At 44.7% G+C, this 21,787-nt stretch overlaps 1 protein-coding gene across 1 annotated transcript; it reads left to right on the forward strand.

The window, feature by feature from the left end:
- The first annotated feature begins 10 nt into the window (after nucleotides 1–10).
- Nucleotides 11–21,745, forward strand: Sf3a1 (splicing factor 3a subunit 1). The gene is made up of 16 exons (XM_021652362.2): nucleotides 11–152; nucleotides 2,758–2,879; nucleotides 7,511–7,718; nucleotides 8,465–8,722; nucleotides 12,073–12,147; nucleotides 13,884–14,034; nucleotides 14,623–14,816; nucleotides 15,665–15,782; nucleotides 16,032–16,217; nucleotides 16,910–17,031; nucleotides 17,135–17,380; nucleotides 18,411–18,618; nucleotides 19,044–19,198; nucleotides 20,166–20,267; nucleotides 20,373–20,444; nucleotides 21,089–21,745. Exons 1-16 carry the CDS (start codon nucleotides 90–92, stop codon nucleotides 21,188–21,190), a joined length of 2,382 nt encoding a protein of 793 aa, XP_021508037.1. The 5' UTR covers nucleotides 11–89; the 3' UTR covers nucleotides 21,191–21,745.
- The last annotated feature ends 42 nt before the right edge of the window (nucleotides 21,746–21,787 follow it).

Genomic DNA, 21,787 nt, shown 5'->3' on the forward strand with positions numbered 1-21,787 from the left:
GCGTTGTAGTCTTCGTGTGAGGAGCTTAACCTTTCCGCCGCACCGGCTGTCGCCACCGAGGCGGACTGGCAGCCCTGAGCGTCGCAGTCATGCCGGCCGGACCCGTGCAGGCGGTGCCCCCGCCGCCGCCAGTAGCTACTGAGCCCAAACAGGTACCGCGCCCCGTGCTCCTCAGCCTGCAGCCCTGGTGTAGGCCTCGTCCCTCCCCTCCCGCGCGGGCGCTACGGCACTCCTGCTGGAAGCTCAGGCCGCCCTGAAGGACTTCCAGAGACTGCAAGTCCCAGGAGTCAGCGCGCTGCCCCGCTTTCTTGTCTCCAAAAAAAAAAAAGCTCCCTTGAACCGGAGTTCTCAGATGGGCCTGCGGACTTGCAGCCTCGGCTCCACCCGGGGTCCTGTTAGAATCACGAAACCTCCTAAGGAATCTGTATTTTAACCAAATCCCAAGGTGTCTCGTTAAAGTGTGAGAAGCATTAGGACAGCGTGTTCACTGTCGTAGTTAGGCCTACCAGTCACTCAGCCTTTGTCCAGTAATCTCTAATTTCCTAGCCTGCAGTGTGTCTTTTGGATTTAAAAAGAAAAACAAGGGAGGGAGGGTGGGATTGGGAGGGAATGACGGAGGGGTCTATGGCTGGGATACAAAGTAAATAACCTGTGGTTAATATAAAAAAGTAAGAATTAATAGAAAAAGAAAAACAAAACAAAAAAAAACCCACCAAGGATGTGCTTTCCCTAAACCAGAAAAAGTGCCAGTCTTCATCATTACACAATGAATGAGGCATAACCCCAGCCGTAGGAGAGAGCCCAGACTAGTGAAAAAAAAAACAACATTGCCTTCGGTAGTGTAAATGGTAGTGCCAGGCAACATTTAAAGTTCTTAAGGCAAGGCACATGACGTGTATCAGTAATTCCAGCATTTGTGAGTTTGAGGCAGGAGGATCATGAGTTGAATACAAATAAACCCTACATTTAATCACTATTGCTTGCTGGAATAGAAGGGGAAATAAATAAAAAGGAAGTCTGAAGGAGTGAGAGTTGAGTTGCCTGCATGGGACAGGCACACGTTTGTCATTCCTGTTTGGTTGTCTGTAATGTGGGGATAAGAACACTTTTCAGGGCTGTCATCAGGATCCTAAGAGTTAATACAGTTAAAGTGGCGGTAAGAGTGTGTTTGAGAAAGACTGAGGAGGCCTGGATTTCTGGCTTATGTGACTGGAAAGCCATTCATAGGTTAGGGATGAAAGTGCTTGGGAGTCTTGGTTCTAAAGGTTGGTGGCATTCAAAAGTTACCTAGGAGATTGATTTAGGCAGAATTTTTCAGCCTAAAGTAGGGAAAAGATATGTAGAACAGGGTCTGGAGAGATGGCTCAACGGCTAAGAGCACTGGCTGTTCCTCCAGAGGACCTGGGTTCAGTTTCCAGCACCCACATGGTGCTGCTCACAACTGTCTGTAGCTCCAGTTCCAGGGGATCCAACAACCTTACACAGACATACATACAGGCAAAGCACCAGTACACATTAAATTAAAAAAAAAAAAGTGTAGAACCTAGTTTTCAAAGATGTCTGACTGAGGACAGTGTGAATACTGGGAAGAGATCATAAGCTAGAGCCATGGTTCGTAACCTAAGCGCTGCACCCCTTTAATACAATCCTTTGTGTTGTAATGATCTTCAACCATAAAATTATTTTTGTTGCCACTTCATACTGTTAGGAAGTATAAGGTAATCTGATATGCAGGATGGTTTTAGGGTCATTTGAAAGGGTCATTTGACCCCAGAGGGGTCACAACCCATAGGTTGAAAACGACTAGTTTAGAGGTTTCCATTGTTATAGGCAGGAGGTAAAATACAGAAGCTAGAAGACGCCTGCAGGTGTAGTTTGTTTTTTCCTTGGCCGAGGATACTGGAAATGAATGGAAACCAGATAGGAGATGAAATAGGAACTTAGGATGGTCAGGCTGCCAGAGGATGAACAGGGGAAGTCAGCAGTCCAAAGGAATATGAAGGCGGATAGAAATCTTTTTCTAAGATGAGAGCCCAATTCTTAATTGAGAGAGAAGCTGCTGGATAAAGCATTACAGGACTGTTGGTGTTGACTAAAGCTCACAAAACATGCACTTAACAGTGCCTGAGTTTATGGAGTGGATGTAGAGAAAATGGACAGAATGAGCTGCCGGCCAGGTTTTTTTCTTCTCTCTTTATTTCTATTTATGCTAAGGCTGGAATCCAGAATCTCATGCATGGTGAACACTTTAAACCATTGAGCTGCTCTCTGGCTTTCTTAACAGGCAGTCAGCAAGTATTCTATGTCAGACACAATAATACTAGTTTCAGGGCTAAAGACAGCCTTTTGGATTCTGGAATATGATTTCTTAGATAGTAGTCAAGGTCCCTGAATCTGAATCACATGGACATTTCGTAAAAATGCAGATTTGGAGACTAAGGATGTAGTTCAGTGCCTTGCTTAGCATATGTAAGGCTCTGAGTTTGAGCCCTAGCTCTTCAACAGGTTTTTAAAGTTGCAGATCTTATCCCACTAATCTGTTTAGAGGGGAGCCAAGGAAGCCATTCTTTTCCCTAGTACTTAGGAATGTTCATATAAATTCTGTACTATTTTGTTTTGTTTTTAACTGCTTCCTCAGATCCTAACCCAAGGAAGTTTGCAGGTCAAAGACTATGGAGAAATGCTGGGGTCTCGTGTAGGGTTTATGATATCCTAACCCAAACCAGGTACTTGAAGACACTTTTTCTATTTTCACAGCCAATTGAAGAAGAAGCATCGACAAAGGAAGATTCCACCCCTTCCAAGCCAGTGGTAGGGATCATTTACCCTCCTCCAGAAGTCAGAAATATCGTTGACAAGACTGCCAGTTTTGTGGCCAGGTAACAACTGCTTCCCCACAGTGGGTCAGGGAAAATTGTAGTATAAAGGGCTTTTGACTCAGCGCAAGGGCAGTGTGGGGTTTTTTTTTAGTCTCTGGCTTAGGCTTATTTGTTCTTCCAAAACCACAGTAGGGCAGTGAGGTGGGCAATAGACAGGACTACTGTCTTTGACATACCACAGTAATAACCACAGTAAGCCATGTGTAGCTGTATAGTCAGTCAGGAGGGGTCTCTTCCCAAACAAGCCTAAGGAAACCCCTGGTAGCTTCTTTGTGAGTAATGACATTTGTGTACCCTGTGTTTGAGTTGCTGGCTTGAGGGACTGAAAAGCAGAGTTGATCTTCTTGTTTTGTAAGGACTACTATCCACATAGCCTCAAATGATCATTTCCAGATGAGTCAAGAGCAAACTGATAAGACTGAGTGAAACTCATTTAGGTTGTAAACATGTTAGCTGTCTTCCCAAGCAGGGTGCAAATTGGTTAGGATTTTTTTTTCCTCAGCCTCCTTATCCTATATACTTCTACATCCTTAGATGGAATCTTCTTGAGGCCCACTTGACTCCAAAGGTCAACACATCCCCTGGCTTAGGGCATTTAGAGTATGTTTTGGCAACTAGCAGCTATATCCAGTTTGCAGATGTTTTGTTTGTCCTTAAAAATGAGGCAGTTTTGCAATCAATCTGAATTTCTGGCTTTTCTTGAACTAGACTGCATTTTATATGGCAGTGCTACTTGTCCCTGAATGTTTTCAGGAGCATGTGGTATCTTTAACAGTCACTCCCTGAGGCCACATCCCTACCACCTTGTATCATTTAATAAATGTATCTTTCCCAACTTCCTAATAAAATGAAGCATCAAAAGAGTTTCTGATTGGTATCTTTACAGTGTCCATTCCATGAGAGTTCATATCACTTTAAGGGCTTTAATTAACTTGGATTTTCACTTACAAGGTTCCTAAGATAGGACATTGATTGCTGTGTGAATGTTGGCTAATGTTTTGTAGCAACCCTAATGCCTTCCCCCTTTCTCCTGTGATGTTAATAATTGGGGAAAGGATGTTTCATAAGGAATAAGTGAAATCTTATTCCTTATGCAATAATTCCTGCCCGCTATTGTCACCCTTTCCTGTTTTCTTCTCCCTTGGCATCCTTTTTTAGATAAGATAATACCAACACACAAGTACTATCATGTCTTGATTTTCTTTGCATGCTAACTTGTAAACATTTCCTATAGTACTTCATGATTACTCTCATGCTGAATGCTTTCTGTGGAGAGGATGCAGGGTCTTGGTTTTCTTTTGAGATTGTTTCCAGTATTTCCACTTGATCAGCAAAGCTGTAAGAGGAGTTTGAACATTGTCTTTCCCTCTTAGATGCTTTCTTTAGAAGAAAATTCTATGTGAAACATTAATGGCTAAGAGAGCCTTAAAAGAAAGGATTCTGAGGCCTGGGGAGATGGCTCAGTTCAGTAAAGTGCCTGTCACAAAAAAGTATGAGAACATAAGTTTGGATTCCCAGCATTGCTGTAAAAGCGCGATTTAGCAGTGCCTACGTCTGGTAACCTCAGAAATGGGGAATAGAGACTGGCTGATTCCCAGAGCTCACTAGCCAGGTAGTCTAGCAGATTGGTGTGCTTTAGATTCAGTGAGAGACCTTTGTCCTTTTTATTAAAACTAAGGAGAGCCCAGTGTATTGATGTACTCTGAAGGCAGAGGCAGGTCAATCTCTGTGAGTTTCAGGCCACCCTGGTCTACATAGCCAGCTGGGGATGCAAAGACCTTATCTAAAATACATGTGTAGATAAATTTATAAGGTGGGAATGATTGAGGAAGACAACTGACATCAGCCTCTGGCCTCCACAGGCATGTGCACATACAGATATGCACTTAGTAACATCTCATACAATTTGCCAAGTAGCTTTCTAATAATTGTGTCATTCTCTGCTGCCACAGACAAAAAAGCACAACTAACCAACTTCTCTTAAAAATAAGTACTCATGCAAGCTGCGGTGACAGATGCCTATGATCCCAGCATTCAGCAGTAGAGGCAGGCGGATCTCTGAGTTCGAAGCCAGCCTGGTCTACAAAGCAAGTCTAGGACAGCCAGGGCTATACAGAGAAATCCTGTCTCAAAAACAAAAATAGAAATAAGTGAATGGGTTGGTTGTGTAGCTCAGTAATGGAGTGAGTGTAAGTCTCTATGTACAGGGTATGAGTTCCATCTCTAGTAGTGTGAAAACCCTGTCATGTTTCTAGATGGGGTTTTAACCATGACAATTATTTTTGTTGGCATTTTAAAATCTGAACTTGAGAGATGACTTCATGAACAATGCTTGCTCTCTAGCACCCACCTAAAGGCATGGTATGTTTATTTGTGTGGAGGTGAGGGGTGATTGTGACCACAGTCCTGTTGAGTAAAGATAGGCCAATCCTTGGAGCTCACTGGCTGGCCAGCCTGCCTAAGCATAGTTGTGAGCTCCAGGCTCAGTGTAAGACTCTGTCTCAAAAAAATAAGGTTGAAAATGATGAGGCTACCCAGCATTGACTTCTGGTTTCTGCGTAGTCATTCTCACACCCACATTTTCTCCTTATACCATCTCAGAAATTGTAAATAAAATCGGAACTTGCTTTTGTGTGTTTCAAAATGAAGGGACAGGTCAAGATCTTGATCTGGGAGAGAGCCGGTATTCAGGTCTCTGCTCTGCTAGACCACGTACTCAGGAGCGGGCAGTGGGTATCGGTAGCCAAGTCTGACTGACTGAAAGGAACTTTTTCTCTGTAGATGAGTCTTCCCATTCCTGCATTTTCTTGTCAGAAAGCTAAATTGGAAATTACCTTCAAAAAGCCCCACCATCTGGGTTGAGTCAGAGTTGGGCTTTTCTGCTAAAATCCGTTCCTTTTGTTGGAGGATTTAATTCTAAAATTAACAGTAAGCCAACTGAGAGCAGTGGAATTTCTTGGAATAAGTACATCTGCCTTCTCATTATATCGTTTTAACTGTTCCCTGATGTCGAGGCTATGGCTTAGGAGGCAGACACAACCAGACTCCCTTCTCTAGAAGCCATTAGTCTTCATGGGCATTTTCCTGGCTGATTTGGCAGGACCTGAATCTGTATCTATCCTGCTTGTTTCTGGTTTGCATTATGTAGGGAGGTAGGAAAATACATCTTTCCAAAGCCTGAGGTCCAGTTGGACTAATGCACGGTCAAATTGAGACCTCATGTTATTAGTCATGCTACAGGGCGTGACCAGAACGTGCTAGAGGCTCGGCCTTCCACAGTCTGCTGTGGGTGTCACAGATTGTTGTGGTGGCTAATCTTAACCATAAAGCTGCCTGCATCTTGTCTTCTGCTCTGTTTAACAGAATCAGGGGGTGAAAGTGAAGAAAGAGTGACCTGTTTGGCACTAGTCTCTGGAGCCTTGGCTTGGTATATTTGGGGTGTCTTGGAATGAGAATCAGGGGAAGCCCCACAAGCGTCTCTTGGTGGGCCAGTCATCACTAGTGTTGGAACTGCTCCTTCTAGGCTACACAGTAATAACTGCTTCCTTTGTTTGTAGGCCACTGTACTCAAAAGTTTTGAGCATCTCCTTAAATACTACTTAAGTAAATCTTCTCAATAATATTTGAAGGTACAGAGGAAAGGTGGTGTTACTCACATTACACATAGGGAAAATCAAAGCAAGGAATACTTTGTAACCTTGCTCTATGGGAGACTAAGTAGTGAACAAGGAACTTGAAGGTATCTGTATCTTGTATCTTTTAAGGCTTGTGTGCCTTTTAGCTGACACAGATGTTATATGTAAATATGATTCTTGGAGCTAGGTTTGGTGGCACACTTACTGTACCTGGAAGTAAAAGCAGGTAAATTAGGAGTTCAAGGCCAGCTTAGCCTGGGCTCGAGAGACCCTATCTCAAAAAACCAAAAGAAAAACTATGATCTTTTGAGTTATATGTACTGGGACTTTAAAAATCAGGATTCCTCAAATACTTTTTCTTATCCTGGAGGATTGCATTTCTGTAGTGTTGATATATACCCATATGTGTACAAGCATACACATACACAAGCATCAGAGTACAACTTGTGAGAGTCAACTCTCTCCTTTTATCATGTGAAACCAGGAAACCAAGCTCAGGTTGTTCGTCTTGTCAGCAAGCACCTCTTTTCACTTAGCCACCATACCATGCCCTTATTCTGAATATATACAGAATATATAAATCTATCTTGCAAAGCAAATTTTTCTTTGTGGGCCTCCTTTAGGCAATATTTGGGCAAGGCATTAACACTTATTAGCTGTTCGAGTTTTTTGTTTTTGTGGAGCTAAGACCCGAATCCAGGGCCTTATGCACATTAGACAAGCGCTCTTATAATTGTGCCATTTCTCAGGCCAAAAAAAAAAAAAAAAGTTTTATTATAAGAAAAAGCTAAGGAATGACTGTGGTGGAAGCAGCAAGGCCCACTTTAGCAGATGGCATTGACTGATTCCTAGATGCTCAAGGAACAACTCTGCTCTCCTGGGGGATGGATTGGTTTGGTGAGTGGGTAGTATCACAAATGTTGAAGTGGGAGGAAGGTTGGGTCTGCGAAGTCACAAAGGTGGTGTCATTCTTTGATATGTTGTTTTGTTTTACAGAAATGGGCCTGAATTTGAAGCTAGGATCCGACAGAATGAGATCAACAACCCCAAGTTCAATTTCTTAAACCCCAATGACCCTTACCATGCCTACTACCGCCACAAGGTCAGCGAATTCAAGGAGGGGAAGGCCCAGGAACCCTCAGCTGCCATCCCCAAGGTCATGCAGCAGCAGCAGCAAGCCACGCAACAACAGCTGCCCCAGAAGGTTTGGAGCCCAGCCCCTCTTAGTGGGTTAGGGAGGAAGCAAGAACAGACGGAGGGGTGGGGGGCATAATTAGCTCTGCTGTCCAGTCACCAGGGACAGAAGTAATGTTACCCTCATCTTCCAACACTGATGACACATAGCAGTTCTTGAGTACTGATTGGCCAAACTCTGTGCTCTGGGCTCAGATCATGAGGAGCTTAGCAGAACAACTGTTTAACAGATGATGAAGCTGAAGCTTGTCCAAATAGGATTTATTGATCCAAGGCACAAAGGTTTAGTTGTAGTGTGTGAATCTTTTGGCCTGTTTGAAGACTTTGTATTATGATTGCTGCTTATAGAGCCTACGGCTGCCTTAGTTTCCTCATTTATAAAAAGTATTCACAGTACCTGTTCTGCCTACCTCCAGGATATCTGGGAAGTCATCAATGTACTTTATGTGGTGGGATTCACTACACACAACATGGTCCTTACTGTATTTTTAGCCTCTTAAGTCAGATTTTATAGCCCATTTCCTATATATTTTTTGCCACCTCTTTAGGCCTTTGGTTTCAGGACAGGAGCAGAGATATAGACTATCTCACTTGAAGCAGGTTAGGGAGTCGAGACACAGTTGGGTGAGGCACTGATACCAGTCTTCTCAGCAAGTCCCGGTGATGCTCACAATTAATAAAACATTGGAGTCTGTGTCCATTCTGTTGTGGAGTTAGTTTACTCCTGTTCTGTTCTTGTTCTATGCTCTGTCTTAGGTTCAAGCCCAGGTGATCCAAGAGACTATAGTACCAAAGGAGCCACCTCCTGAGTTTGAGTTCATCGCTGATCCCCCCTCCATCTCAGCTTTTGACCTGGATGTAGTGAAGCTGACAGCTCAGTTTGTGGCCAGGAATGGACGCCAGTTTCTGACCCAGCTGATGCAGAAAGAGCAGCGCAACTACCAGTTTGACTTCCTCCGCCCACAGCACAGCCTCTTCAACTATTTCACAAAGCTGGTGGAACAGTATACCAAGGTGCTGAGTGGATTCGGGGGAGGGGAGGTTACATCTCACCACTGTCAGCAAGGACACTTGCTTTGTGGACCTGGGGAAATGTGCATTCCAGCTTAATACAAAGTTTTGATGTGAAGAAAAAAATCGTGAATGTGGGAGAGTATGTGTGGCTGGATGGGTATGTGTGTGCTTTTGTGCCTTGCCAAAGAACACACATGGGGTCAAAAAACAGCTTTCAGTTCTCTTTTTCCACTGAGGATCAAACTTGTGCTTTTACCTGATGAACCATATCATTGGCTCTAAATCTTGATTTTTATTGTTACTTTTTTGTTTATTTTGAGACAGGGTTTCTCTTGTGTAACCTTAGCTATCTTGGAACTCACTGTAGACCAGGCTGGCCTTGAACTCAGAAATCTGACCTGCCTCTTCATCCAGAGTTCTGGTATTAAAGGCATGTGCCATTACACACCCAGCCACTTCTATCTATCTATCTATCTATCTATCTATCTATCTATCTATCTATCTATTTATAAGGTGGGGTCGTGCTGTGTAACCCTAACCCTGCCTGACATCGAACTTAACTGTGTAGACCAATACGGCCTCAAAGTCAGAGATCCTTTTGTCTCTGTGATTAAAGCATGGGCCCCCCACGCCAGCTTGTACTATCTTTTTAAATACTTCTTGTTGTTAAAGATACATGTTTATAAACTGTTACTATTAGGTGGCCATCTGCTGTATGACAGCAGTAGATAGCACTGTCTGCTTTTATGTGTATGTGCATTTTTACTTGTCTGCTACATGGCCTGAGAAGCAGGGTAACAGTTGCCTCCTGTTACCTAATTTAATCCTTACAAAATTTTAAATGGTGTTTCCCTAACTTACAAGCAGAAACAGGCTAAGAGAGATGATTTCATGGGCTTCAGGTACACCTCAGTGGTAGAGTGCTAGAGAGCATGCATAAGGCTCTAGATTCAGCACTGGGGAAAAAAAAAAAAGGCAAAAACAAATGAGATGTAAGGCCATTCTTGGTCTCTGTGATCTCAAGCTCGTGAAGTGTTGCTGAGATTCACACCATTTTAGTATCTGACCAAGGAAAAGTTCAGTTTGAGTCTAACACGTAAAGCCTCCTTGTGCAGCATCCTCCCATTCGGCTCTGAAAACATGTAAGGCAGCTGCTGTTTTCCCAGTTACCCTAGCTGCTGGCACACAGGTGTAGGTCTGGCTCTCTTTTTACTTTGAACTCTGGGTCTTAGTTACCAGGCTGCACTGCTGCAGTCTTGAATCAACATGGCAAGCCAGCTGTGGTGGTGTAGGTCTTTAATCCTAGCACTCTTTGGTGTCCTTTGTTTGCTAAAAGACAGGGTCTTGTTTGTAGTGTTGGTTCATTTGAAACTCACTGTGTAGACCAGGCTGGTGTTGAACTTACAGAGATCTACCTGCCTTTCTCTACCGTCTGAATGCTGAAATCCCATGTCTCTGGATCTCCATCAGTTCAAGGCTGATCTGGGCTACATAGTAAGTTCCAAAACAGCCTGGGCTACAGACTGAACTCCTTTTAAAAAGAATCTGATATGGCAATCTAGTATTTAAAATTAATCAGATAGCTGGCTGTAACAGCCAACACTTCTAGTCCCAGCTCTAGGAAGATTGAGGCATGAGGATTACTAGGAGTTTCATGCTAGCCTGAGCTAGCCTGAGCTAACCTGAGAGATTTTGTACTTTAAAAATAAAATTTTTAATGTGTTACAAAGACCACTCACTGGTATAGGTTTGCCAGTGACACATTTTTCTTTGGAATGGTCTACACATCTGTTCTTAATATTCAGAAACATTGTTAAAGATCTAAATTGAAAGGGCTCATGAAGGACTTGCTCTAAGTATAAAATTAGAAATATAAAAATGTGTCTTTAGAAATTGACCAAATCAGCTGGGTGTGATGGCACATGTCTTTAATCCCAGCACTTGGAGGAAGGCAGAGGCAGGTGGTGGATCTTTGTGAGTTTGAGGCCAGGCTGGTCTATAGAGCAAGTTCTAGGACAGCCAAGGTTACACAGAGAAACCCTGCCTCAATAACCCGCCTCCAAAAAAGAAAAGAAAATGACCAAATCTAGAATCATAGTAGAACATCTAGAACAATGACTGAAAGCCAAAGGGTTACTATAAGTATACAGTCTAAGGTTTTTGTGAATTTTTAATTTTTATTAATTTATCTTTATGTGTATGAGTAGTTTGCCTGCATGTGTATCTCTGCACCATCTGTGTCTGGTGCCATGGAGGTGAGAAGAGGTTATCAGAACCCCTGAAAGTAGAGTTAAAAATGATTGTGTGCTACCACGTGGGTGCTGGGAATTGAACCCCATCCTCTGAAGGATAACCATTGCTGTTAGCTGTGTACCATCTCTTTAGCCCCATTGTATCAGTTCTAAGTGTGGTCTAGGTTCAATTCGGACTACTTCCATAGGTAGAAGTTCTTAGATCTCTGTTTTGTTACTTTTGTTTCTTCGTTGTAAATTTGGGTATTGGCATTGACTCAGAACTTGAAGGCACTGGGAAAAGCTGTACCAGCAGGTAGATTCTAAGGGTAGAGGTACAAGGAAGGGCAAGGGAAAATTGTACTGCTTTGTGAGTGGAAGTCGATATTGATAGGCTGGTTGGAATGGCTGTTAAAGGCAGTCAGTGTTCCTGTACTTGATAATTGCACATTAGACATTGTTTGGGGTTCAAGTAGTGAGAAGACAGGAATCTGTCTTCATGAAGTTTCTTAGTGGAGAGGAGAATACAGGTGACATATCTGTGTGTCAAAAGGAGATAGCTACACTAGGTAAAAGGGCAGTTGAATGGAAATACTGGAAAGTAGGGGAAGAGGTTACTGCAGTCCTGAACAAGACAGCAGAGGAGGAATGAAAAACATTTCCAAAATGATTGGAGCACATCAGTGTCACATAAGCAACCATAACAACAGCATGTTCTAGGTAACCTGCCAATGGTTTGAGTACTGGGAATCCTGGAAATGGCACTCTCTAAAAGTGCTCCCCTCCCCCCGAGAGACAGGGTTTCTCTGTGTAGCCTTGGCTGTCCTGGACTCAATTTGTAGACCAGGCTGGCCTCAAACTCACAGCAACCTGCCTGCCTCTGCCTCCCTGAGTGTTGGGATTATTACAGGCGTGCACCTCCACGCCAGGCTAAAGGTGCTTTATTAAGTGGTAGTGTCGACATTTGGAAAAGGAAATGTGAGTTCTAGTTGTTAAATAACTTGCCCAAAATCCCACAGGTATAGCAGGGGTCCATCTCTTATGTCCTGTGATGGGCCTGACAAGCCTGTCTCTGTCTTAAACTGTGATACACTGACAGTTGTTCTAATTCTTCTTCAGATCTTGATTCCACCCAAAGGCTTATTTACAAAGCTCAAGAAAGAGGCTGAAAATCCTCGAGAAGTTTTGGACCAGGTAAACACAAGATTTCCTATTACCAGGAACCAACACAGCAGGTTCTCTTTATCTGGGTTTGTTTTTGTGTGGAAACCATCTTTGAGGCAGTAAAAGTTTGACCTTCCCTAATCTGAAATTTCAAACACTCCAGAATCTGAAACTTTGTGAGTGCCTATATGACACCAGAAATTCAAAATTCCGCATCTGATTTCATGTGATGGGTTGCTTTCAAAATGCAAGTATACTAATGTCATGTAAAATTAACCGTCAGGCCTTGTGTGTGAGGTGCATGTGAAATGTCTAAACCTTTCAGGTTTAGACGTTATATCCACAGAGCATCTCATTCATCATATATATGTACATATTCCAAAATTAGAAACATCTCTAAAAACAAACACCAGAGCATCTCAGGTAAGGGATGGACAGCCTGAGCCTAGTTCTGGGAGCTGAGAAGAAAAGGCTTGAGGTGACTACAAAGGCCAAGTGCATTGTTCTCAGACACTTCCCTGCTACCTCCCAAGCAAATCCCAGGTGATAGAGGTGGTAGGTGCCTTTCAGGTCCCCTGGTTTTCACAGTTGAGCAGGCATATCGGTGTGGGTTGGTTTTAACCAAGACGGCTGTTTCTAAGACTCAGATTGCAGCTACTTTTGAAGATACTAGGTTTTCTTAAATTTATCAAATGTTTGCCAGGTATGGTGTCTCAGCTCTAATTTAAGCACACCTTCAAGGCTGCTTAGGGCTGCAGATGGAGCCAAGTCTCAAAAAACAAAGCAAAAATATCTTTGTCAGTTTCATACACGTATATAATGGTTTTTAGACGTCTTTGCCCTCTTTTTTTTTTCCCCTGCATTTTCCACTGAAACCCTTTCCAACAAGGTCCCTCTTCTACTTTTATGTCATTTTTTTTTGTATGACATACTGAGTTTATTGGAGGTGTTAACAAAAACATGAGATGAGAGATTATTTACTGGAGTGTGGCCAGTTCGCCAGCGACTGCACCAGAAAATGACACCCTTACCTAAGCCACCCTTATTGCCAGTAGTCCCTCGAGGGTTGCCCCTCCTCCGTTTTTGGTGAACCACTGATGGGCTCACTAGTGTGCAGGTAACCACAGCTGCAGTGAATTCATGATGCAGTAACTTTGCCATGTCCAGAGGATATCATTTTGCTGCACAGCTCGCCATCTTCAGTTCTTACACTCTTTTTACAAATGTTCACTGAGCTTTGCAAGTGGTAATGCCAGTGTTCCTTTGAGGACTGTGTATACCACTATTACTTATCCTCGGCATGAGGCTCTACATTTACTGCCACAAGGTATAGTAAGTTTCTCACCCGAGAACTAATCATGATATAAACTTTGAACACTTAACATGACCATCTAGTGAAAAAAGTGATTGTTCCCCCCTAGGCCTATGACACTTTGAGTAAGATCTTGAGAAGGTTTACAGTACCAGTTACTAGGTTTTTCGTTTGTTTAAGATTAATTTTACATATATGAGTGCTCTATCTGCATGCCAGAAGAGGGCATCAGATCCTAGTATAGATGGTTGTGAGTCACCATGTAGTTCCTGAGAATTAAACTTAGGACCTCTGGAAGAGCAGACAATGCTCTTAAGCTCCCTAGTTACTAGGTTTTAATGTACATTTACTGCATTTATTCTCTTCTGTGAGTGGAGCCCTTTGCCAGCTTGGGGTCTGAAGGAGATGCCCTGAAGCCTCATTGGAGGTACCTTGTTATTTCCTATCTCCATAGGTGTGTTACCGAGTGGAATGGGCCAAATTTCAGGAACGTGAGAGGAAGAAGGAAGAAGAAGAGAAAGAGAAGGAGCGCGTAGCCTATGCTCAGATCGACTGGCATGATTTTGTGGTGGTGGAGACAGTAGATTTTCAACCCAATGAGCAAGGTCAGTCTGGGAAGAGAGTACCTACACATGAGAGCAGGAACCCAGCTGTTCCCAGGGAGTAGAGTCAGGCACAGGACTTCCTTAGTATTTGTTTCCCTCTGGAAAGGCTTCATTTGCCCAAGTTAAATGCAGCTCAACAGCTGGTTACAATGTTAGACTCTGACATCCTCTGCAGATAATGAAATCCAGCCTTTGGGGATCTCATAGGCAGAATAAGAAACACCTTGTCTTTTTTCCTTTTTTTTAATTAGTGTTTTCTAGAGGAGAACAACAGATAGAATGAACCTGTCACTGGAAGGTGTGGCCTAGATTTAGGGTAGCTCTTCCCACCTAGAATGACCCAATGAGAGAATCCCTCATAGGCCCAGCTGCTTGGATTTTAATTAATTCCAGTTGTAGTCAAGTTAATAAGAGTAGCCATTACACAGGGTCTCTATGTAGTCCTGGCTGTTCTAGAACTCATTGTGTAAACTAGGGTGTCTACAAACTCAGAAAATTCACTTGTCTCAGTCTTCCAAGTGTTGGAATTGAACATCTTTGATTCCAACACACTCAGGGGTGCTTTCTACCTGGACTTACCCCTTTTAGGAAACTTTCCGCCCCCAACAACACCAGAGGAGCTGGGAGCCCGAATCCTCATTCAAGAACGCTATGAGAAGTTTGGGGAAAGCGAGGAGGTAGAAATGGAGGTTGAATCTGATGAGGAAGATGAGAAGCAGGAAAAGACTGAGGAAACTCCTTCCCAGCTGGACCAGGACACTCAAGTACAGGACATGGATGAGGTAAATTCTGAAGTGCTTTTAGCCTGATTTTTCCCCTGGAGCCCAGGATGTTGGGTGATACCCTACTAGGCCCAAGGTTCTGCTCCTTGTGAGACTCAAAAGGTTGTGAGCCCCAGAGAAGGCTTACAACTCTTTAAGCCCAGGCACACAGCACTTCTTTCTAGCTCCAGCAACAAAGATCAGTTCATAGGAAGGATTTGAAAGCTATGCAGATCTTGTATAGTCTTTGGCTCAGTGTCCCTGGTCCCAACCCTTTACCAGTCCTGCTAGGGAACCATATCACCCTGTGCTTTAATGTCTTTCTAGCACTTAGGCCTAAAGGACCACTAGTTCCCAAGCTTGTCTAAATGTAGCCTACACATCCTTTCAGACATTTCTTACCCCTCCCAACATGGCCTTCCAAGTAGGCACAGAACCCTGAGCCAAGCTGCTCTCCCTGCTCTGAAAGAATTTATGTACAGCTTGAGAAGAAAGGGCCCCTCTGTCTGTGGGAATTGACTTTCTCTCTCCCTCCCAGCATTGCTCTGGGAGCAGCTACTATTAAGCGCTGAGTTGGCCCCTGTCTTCCTCCCCTGCATGTTAAGTGCCCTTGGCCTCTTGGGACCGCCTGGTGCCAGCCACTGGAAATGCCTGGGAGGAGTGTTAGCTCCATGGTCCCTGGTGCTCCCATTCATGCTGTGAGGAAGCGGCTTGGCCTGCTGCCGGCTGACCTCAGCTACCCCAGGAGGCTTAGCACATGGATGCTGGCTGGCAGGGGCCAAGGCTCCTTGCCCCCTGAAAGCTGCCATGGTCTTAAGCTTTACAGAACTGGCCTTTCATCTGTGTTTTGCCACTGCTTTGCTTTTCAGGGTTCAGATGATGAAGAAGAAGGACAGAAAGTGCCTCCACCCCCAGAAACACCCATGCCTCCGCCTCTGCCCCCAACTCCAGACCAAGTCATTGTGCGAAAGGACTATGATCCGAAAGGTGAGGCCAGCCTTCCAGTCCTTGTGCTGCTAAAGAAAGTCCTGCATGGTCTTCTGTCTTCTTCTTATGGGCTGTTTCTAGGAGGGCCTGAGGTAACCCCTGTGTTACAGGCCTTATAGCAGGAAACACTATGTAGTCATCTCCAGTTTTGGGTTCCTGGTATAAGGGTGGAACTGAATGGATGTTTCCAGTGAATGAAAACCTCTACAACCATCCAGTATTCTCACGTGGACATCTGTTTTCTCTTAGCTTCCAAGCCCCTTCCTCCAGCTCCTGCTCCTGATGAGTATCTTGTATCCCCTATCACTGGAGAGAAGATTCCTGCCAGCAAAATGCAAGAACACATGCGCATTGGACTTCTTGACCCCCGGTGGCTGGAGCAGCGCGATCGCTCCATCCGAGAGAAGCAGAGTGATGATGAGGTTTATGCACCAGGTGAGGTGGCAGTTCCCAGCCCATAGTGAGCTTTAGGGAGACAGAATGGTCGAGGTCAATAAGAGTTGGGGAGGTAAATGCAGCCTATGACATTACAAAGAAATCTGTATCTTCTAGGACACTGTAGAGGAATCCTCCAAAGATTGCACTGATGGGGTGTCACATTCCTGTTGATATCCCATAATAAGATCTGGCCGTAGCTGGGTGGGATCCTTACTTCTTTGCTGTTTTGACTCATTCTTGAATTCTCTCTCCTTGAGTGCCACTCACTAGTCTTACTGCTAAGTATAAAGCAGCGGGATACGGCTGGGAAAGGTGGTGCATGCCTTTAAATCCAGTGCTCTAGAGACAGGCATGTGGACCTCTGTCAGGTCAAGGTCAGCCTGGTCTACATAAAGAATTTCAGGACAGCCAGGACTACATAGAGAAACCCTGCCTTAAAAGGGAGGGAAGGAGGTTACTTCCAAGGGCTAGGGACTAGGTCTTTGGTCTTGTTAATAGGAGTTGGACAAGCACCAGGTCTTTAAGCTTAGTGTTCCTTTGGCAACCCTCCCCAGACTTAGATAAGAGTGACACGTTGGGGCTGACAGCTTGTGCTGTAGATCCAGCTTCTACTCTATGTCCCAGAAAGCTATTGATTTGTCAGAAGGGCACCAGGTTTAGCTTCCCTTACTCCATTTTGTTGTGTATAGGTCTGGATATTGAGAGCAGCTTAAAGCAGTTGGCTGAGCGACGTACAGACATCTTTGGGGTAGAAGAAACAGCTATTGGTAAGAAGATTGGTGAAGAGGAGATCCAGAAGCCAGAGGAAAAGGTGCAATTCCAGTGAATCCTAGGGCCTGCTTTGCCGTCTTTCTCCCACATGCAGGCTTAGTTCCAGGAGTCCTGACAAGCTGTGTCTTTGCTTTGCTGTGCAGGTGACTTGGGATGGCCATTCAGGCAGCATGGCCCGGACCCAGCAAGCTGCCCAGGCCAACATCACCCTCCAGGAACAGATTGAGGCCATTCATAAGGCCAAGGGCCTGGTGCCAGAAGATGACACTAAGGAGAAGATTGGCCCTAGCAAGCCCAATGAAATCCCCCAGCAGCCACCACCTCCATCTTCAGCAACCAACATCCCCAGTTCAGCACCCCCAATCACATCAGTGCCGCGGCCTCCTGCAGTGAGTCCAAAGCCATCCTGTGACCAAGTGTTTTAAACCTTGGTCTTTGGGGTGGGATGATGCTCATGTGTGGGAAGGGCAACTGTTTTAAAAGAGGGCCTGAATGCTAGTGGGTGAGTTGAAAGAGAAAGGATCAAGCTGAAAGCAGAAACTTCTAGCCTGGAGAGAAGAATTGGATTAGGGAGTGAGCTGAGTGACGAAAGGGGAGGAAGCATATTAGAAGCAGAGAAGGGTTGTGGGCTTGATGGGTCTTTGAGAACTATGGCCTCTATCCAGGAGATCAAGGTTAGTCTCTTTTAATGGTACTGTCTGCCATGAGGAGCTGGAATCTGAACCACCAAGCCCCAAGAGGAAGAGTATTAGCCTGTAACTCTGAGCTACAAGTTTCTATCATGGGCCTGATGTGAGACTTCAGTCTCAGTGTTAAGCAGAGTCCAAGTTGTCCAGCTCCCATCCTGAGAGGCCAGTTGATATGCCTTTGAGGCTGAGTCTTTAAAAATCATATGGACTTTTTATGCCCACCCCAGCTCTGAATAAAGCCTCAGAGACTTAAATTTATTTATAATAGCTTTTGACCTTAGCTTATTTACTCTTGTTCCCAACTAGCTCTTAACATGTTAACCCATTTATATTAATCTATGTTATGCCATGTAGTTCATTATCTCTCTTCAATTTCATACTTTGTGGCTCATTACCTCTCCTCAATTTCATACTTCTGACTTACTTGTTGGCGAATTCCCTGCCTCTTGAGTCTTTTCGACACGACAGAAGTCCTGCCTATTATCTCCTGTGTTTGCTGTAAAGGCCAGTCTTCTTCATTTAGCCAATCAGAACGAGATAGAGAGCAGTGTTTACAAAATACTGAGGCAGGACTTGTATTACATAAAAATGACAATACTAAGCTCGGGCTTGTCCTGAGTACAGAAATCAGCATTTGAATAATAAAAGGACAGTCTTTACATAGTGCCTGAAAAGATCACCCCAACAAGCCTTGGCTTCCTGTGACTTATGGGTCTCCTCCCACCCTCAGATGCCGCCTCCAGTTCGTACCACTGTTGTGTCTGCAGTACCTGTCATGCCTCGGCCACCCATGGCATCTGTCGTCCGGCTGCCCCCAGGCTCAGTGATCGCCCCCATGCCACCCATTATCCATGCACCCAGGATCAACGTGGTACCTATGCCTCCTGCAGCACCTCCCATCATGGCACCCCGCCCACCTCCCATGATTGTGCCAACAGGTCAGTCTGTAGTGTTGCTTTCCCATCTGTTGGGTCAGTCCACAGAGCAATGCCTGGTATTAATGACAACTATTCCCACTGGGTATCCATTCCAGAGGAAATCCCAACTGGGAAATGGAAGCCATAGTTCTTGTGGGAGACAGGAGACTGAGATGGCATAGGTAGAGTGTCTACATTTGGTGGTCATGTCCTTGACAGGCTCAGAGGCCTGACAGATGACTGTTACATGGCTGATCCTGCCCTGCCTCTGGTTCCCTGCTGCCTAATCTGGTTAACATCCCAAGGCTCCCCGCCAGGGAACATGCTGAGTGCCAGACTCATCGAGGCATGGCACTTCACACCCTAAGGAGCAAAGCCTCAGTCCTTCCTCCTAGACCTCTACACCCCTTCTCTACTCATTGGGCAGCTATACCGTGTCTTTACAGCCTTTGTGCCCGCTCCACCTGTGGCTCCAGTCCCAGCCCCAGCTCCAATGCCTCCTGTACACCCCCCACCTCCTATGGAAGATGAGCCTCCATCCAAGAAACTAAAGACTGAGGACAGCCTCATGCCTGAGGAAGAGTTCCTGCGCAGAAACAAGGTCTGTGACCCAGAATGCTGCCTGTGCCCCGGAGTATCTGGTAGCAGCATGGGTTGCCAAGGCCCCAGCAAAGTTCCACTCCCGTGTTAGCTTGTGGGATGTAGGTCAGCCATAAGAAGCTTCTGGGTATATGTGTAATGTGAGGTCAACAGCTGGGGGAACAGAAGGTGCTAGAGGTGAGAGTGGTTCTGGTAATGTGGACTCTTATAGAGGCCAGAGTGGAAATGCAGCTGCTAGACAATAACACCTAAGTCACAAGAGTACTAAACCAGATGGAGGAAGTCTTAATTCAGATCTCTCCCTTGTCCTGGAAAGGCTGCCTCTTAGGGTAGGATTCTACTAGCATTCTGGAACAAGGACCCTACCTTGGCACTGCTGATTTCTAGAAAAGCTGTTAGGCCTCAGTGAGAATGCAGAAACAGTCCCAGGTCCCACTAGATTTGCCCTGTAAATTTGACCAAAAAAAAAAAATTTTCCCCAAGGCTAGTGTCTATTTCTTGAGTACCTACCAAAGATTCAGATTATTCTGTTTAGTGTTTCCAGCAGCATGTTTCATAGGCAAGGAGCATCGAGCTCAGGTGCTTTGTCCACTGAGTTGTGAACCTAGTACTTCAAGGACCACATTCTTTACCCTACTGCTCCATGGGCTTGCAGAATATTTTCACCGTAGCTCTAAATTCACTGGAAAGCAAGGTGGTCTATTTAAGGGAGGGAAATGAAACTGAGCATAAATTTAAAATCTCAACTCTAGAGGCACGAGGTTTGAGGCCAGCCTGGGTTAGCCCTTACCCCTAAGCCTGTCTAGAAACAAAAAAATAAAAAAAGAAATGAAGCCTTATACAAGTGCGTCAGTAGTTAAGTGGGCTATAGGGGCAGGAGTCGTTTGGATGGGTGGGCCCACTGGATAACAGCATAGTTTCTGGTTGGCTTGGGGCTCTCCAGGCATAATGAGCACTCCATTTTGCAGGGTCCCGTATCCATCAAAGTGCAGGTACCCAACATGCAGGACAAGACGGAATGGAAGCTGAATGGGCAAGGGCTGGTCTTCACTCTCCCACTCACAGACCAGGTATGTGTTGCCACCCCCAATTGGTACTTGGAAGCCAACGGGTTAAGGCAGCTTTTTCCAGCTGGTCTTAATAAAGAAATGAATGACCTTTCATTGATTCCACAGGTCTCTGTCATCAAAGTGAAGATTCATGAAGCCACAGGCATGCCTGCAGGGAAACAGAAACTACAATATGAAGTAAGCCAGGGTAACCCCAGTCCTGCTCCCTAGGTTCCAACTTCTCTGCCATTCCAGAAGCAATCTGTTACAAAGAAGGATGGAGAAAGACCTAGGTGTGGCCATCTGAGTCCATCCTAGCAATGACAGAGCTGGAATGCTGGGGCAGGGGGACCTGACAGTGCTGGATTCTACAGCACGGTCTAAAGCAGGGTCTAAAGCAGGGTCTAAAAACATTTTGTCTCAATGCCTGGAGTTGGGTGGGAACCAGCCCAGTGATAAGATCTCAGGCAGCCTGGCTGTGTGTGTCGATGCAAAGGGGAATCTTCCAGATTTTCTGAGGCCTCATCTCCTCTGTAAAGTGAGAGTGTTGAATGAGTTAATCACTTAAGGTCTTAAGACCTGAGAAGTCACTGTTCCTTGGAGTTGATCATGGTTAGCATCTTAGAGAGTTGAAAACTGAATCAGATGTTAACTTGCATCGGAAGGAAAAAGTGTTTTTAGAACAAACCAAAGTTCCATTTTCCAATGACCTCCTGACTTTCCCTTAAGCCTCCATATTGGTGAAGTCTAGAATATTAACAGCAAGCTCAGTTGTGTGAGGCTGCATTGATGTAGTCAAAGACAAGTGCTATTATATACTAAGACAATTGTTTGTCTTCCAGGGCATCTTCATCAAGGATTCCAACTCCCTGGCTTACTATAATATGGCTAGTGGTGCTGTCATCCACTTGGCCCTTAAGGAGAGAGGCGGCAGGAAGAAGTAACAAGAGATACCTACAGTCAAGCTCCTGCCATTGTACCTCTTTACCACCGATTCTAGGCACTTCTCTGGGACCCTCAGGCATAGCCTGTGCATTGTTTTCCTCTTAATCAATTTGTAAATTTGCCTTGTCTTTAGGAGAGTTGTTGCCCACTGTCTATTCCTGACATGAGTAAGAATAGCAGAGCTTTCTAAGCCAGTCTGTGGATTTTCTTGTTTAGGTTCTGCATTGGAGGTCCTTCAGGAAGCCCATTAGGAATTGAAAACCCAGGGCTGGCCTACAGGACAGTTTGATACTGCTGAGTAACACTTGGCTGATAGAAGATGGTTACTGTCGTTCATCATTTTGTATCATGCTTTGATCTCTAATAAACCTCTTGAAGCCAGGCATGGTATATGCATGCCTGTAATCCCGGGACTTGGGTGGTGCAGCAGGAGAACTAGATGTTCAAAGTTTACCTCAGCTCTATAGCTGGAGGCCAGCCTGGAATGTGTGAGATACTCTGTTAAAAGATAACAAAAAATATTTTTTAAAATTAAAAACTAAGCACCTCTTTGACCCTTGTGAAAGCAATTTAATAAGATGTTTCTTTTCTTTTTT

This window comes from Meriones unguiculatus, chromosome 12, assembly GCF_030254825.1.
Source record: "Meriones unguiculatus strain TT.TT164.6M chromosome 12, Bangor_MerUng_6.1, whole genome shotgun sequence".
Lineage (NCBI taxonomy): Eukaryota > Metazoa > Chordata > Mammalia > Rodentia > Muridae > Meriones > Meriones unguiculatus.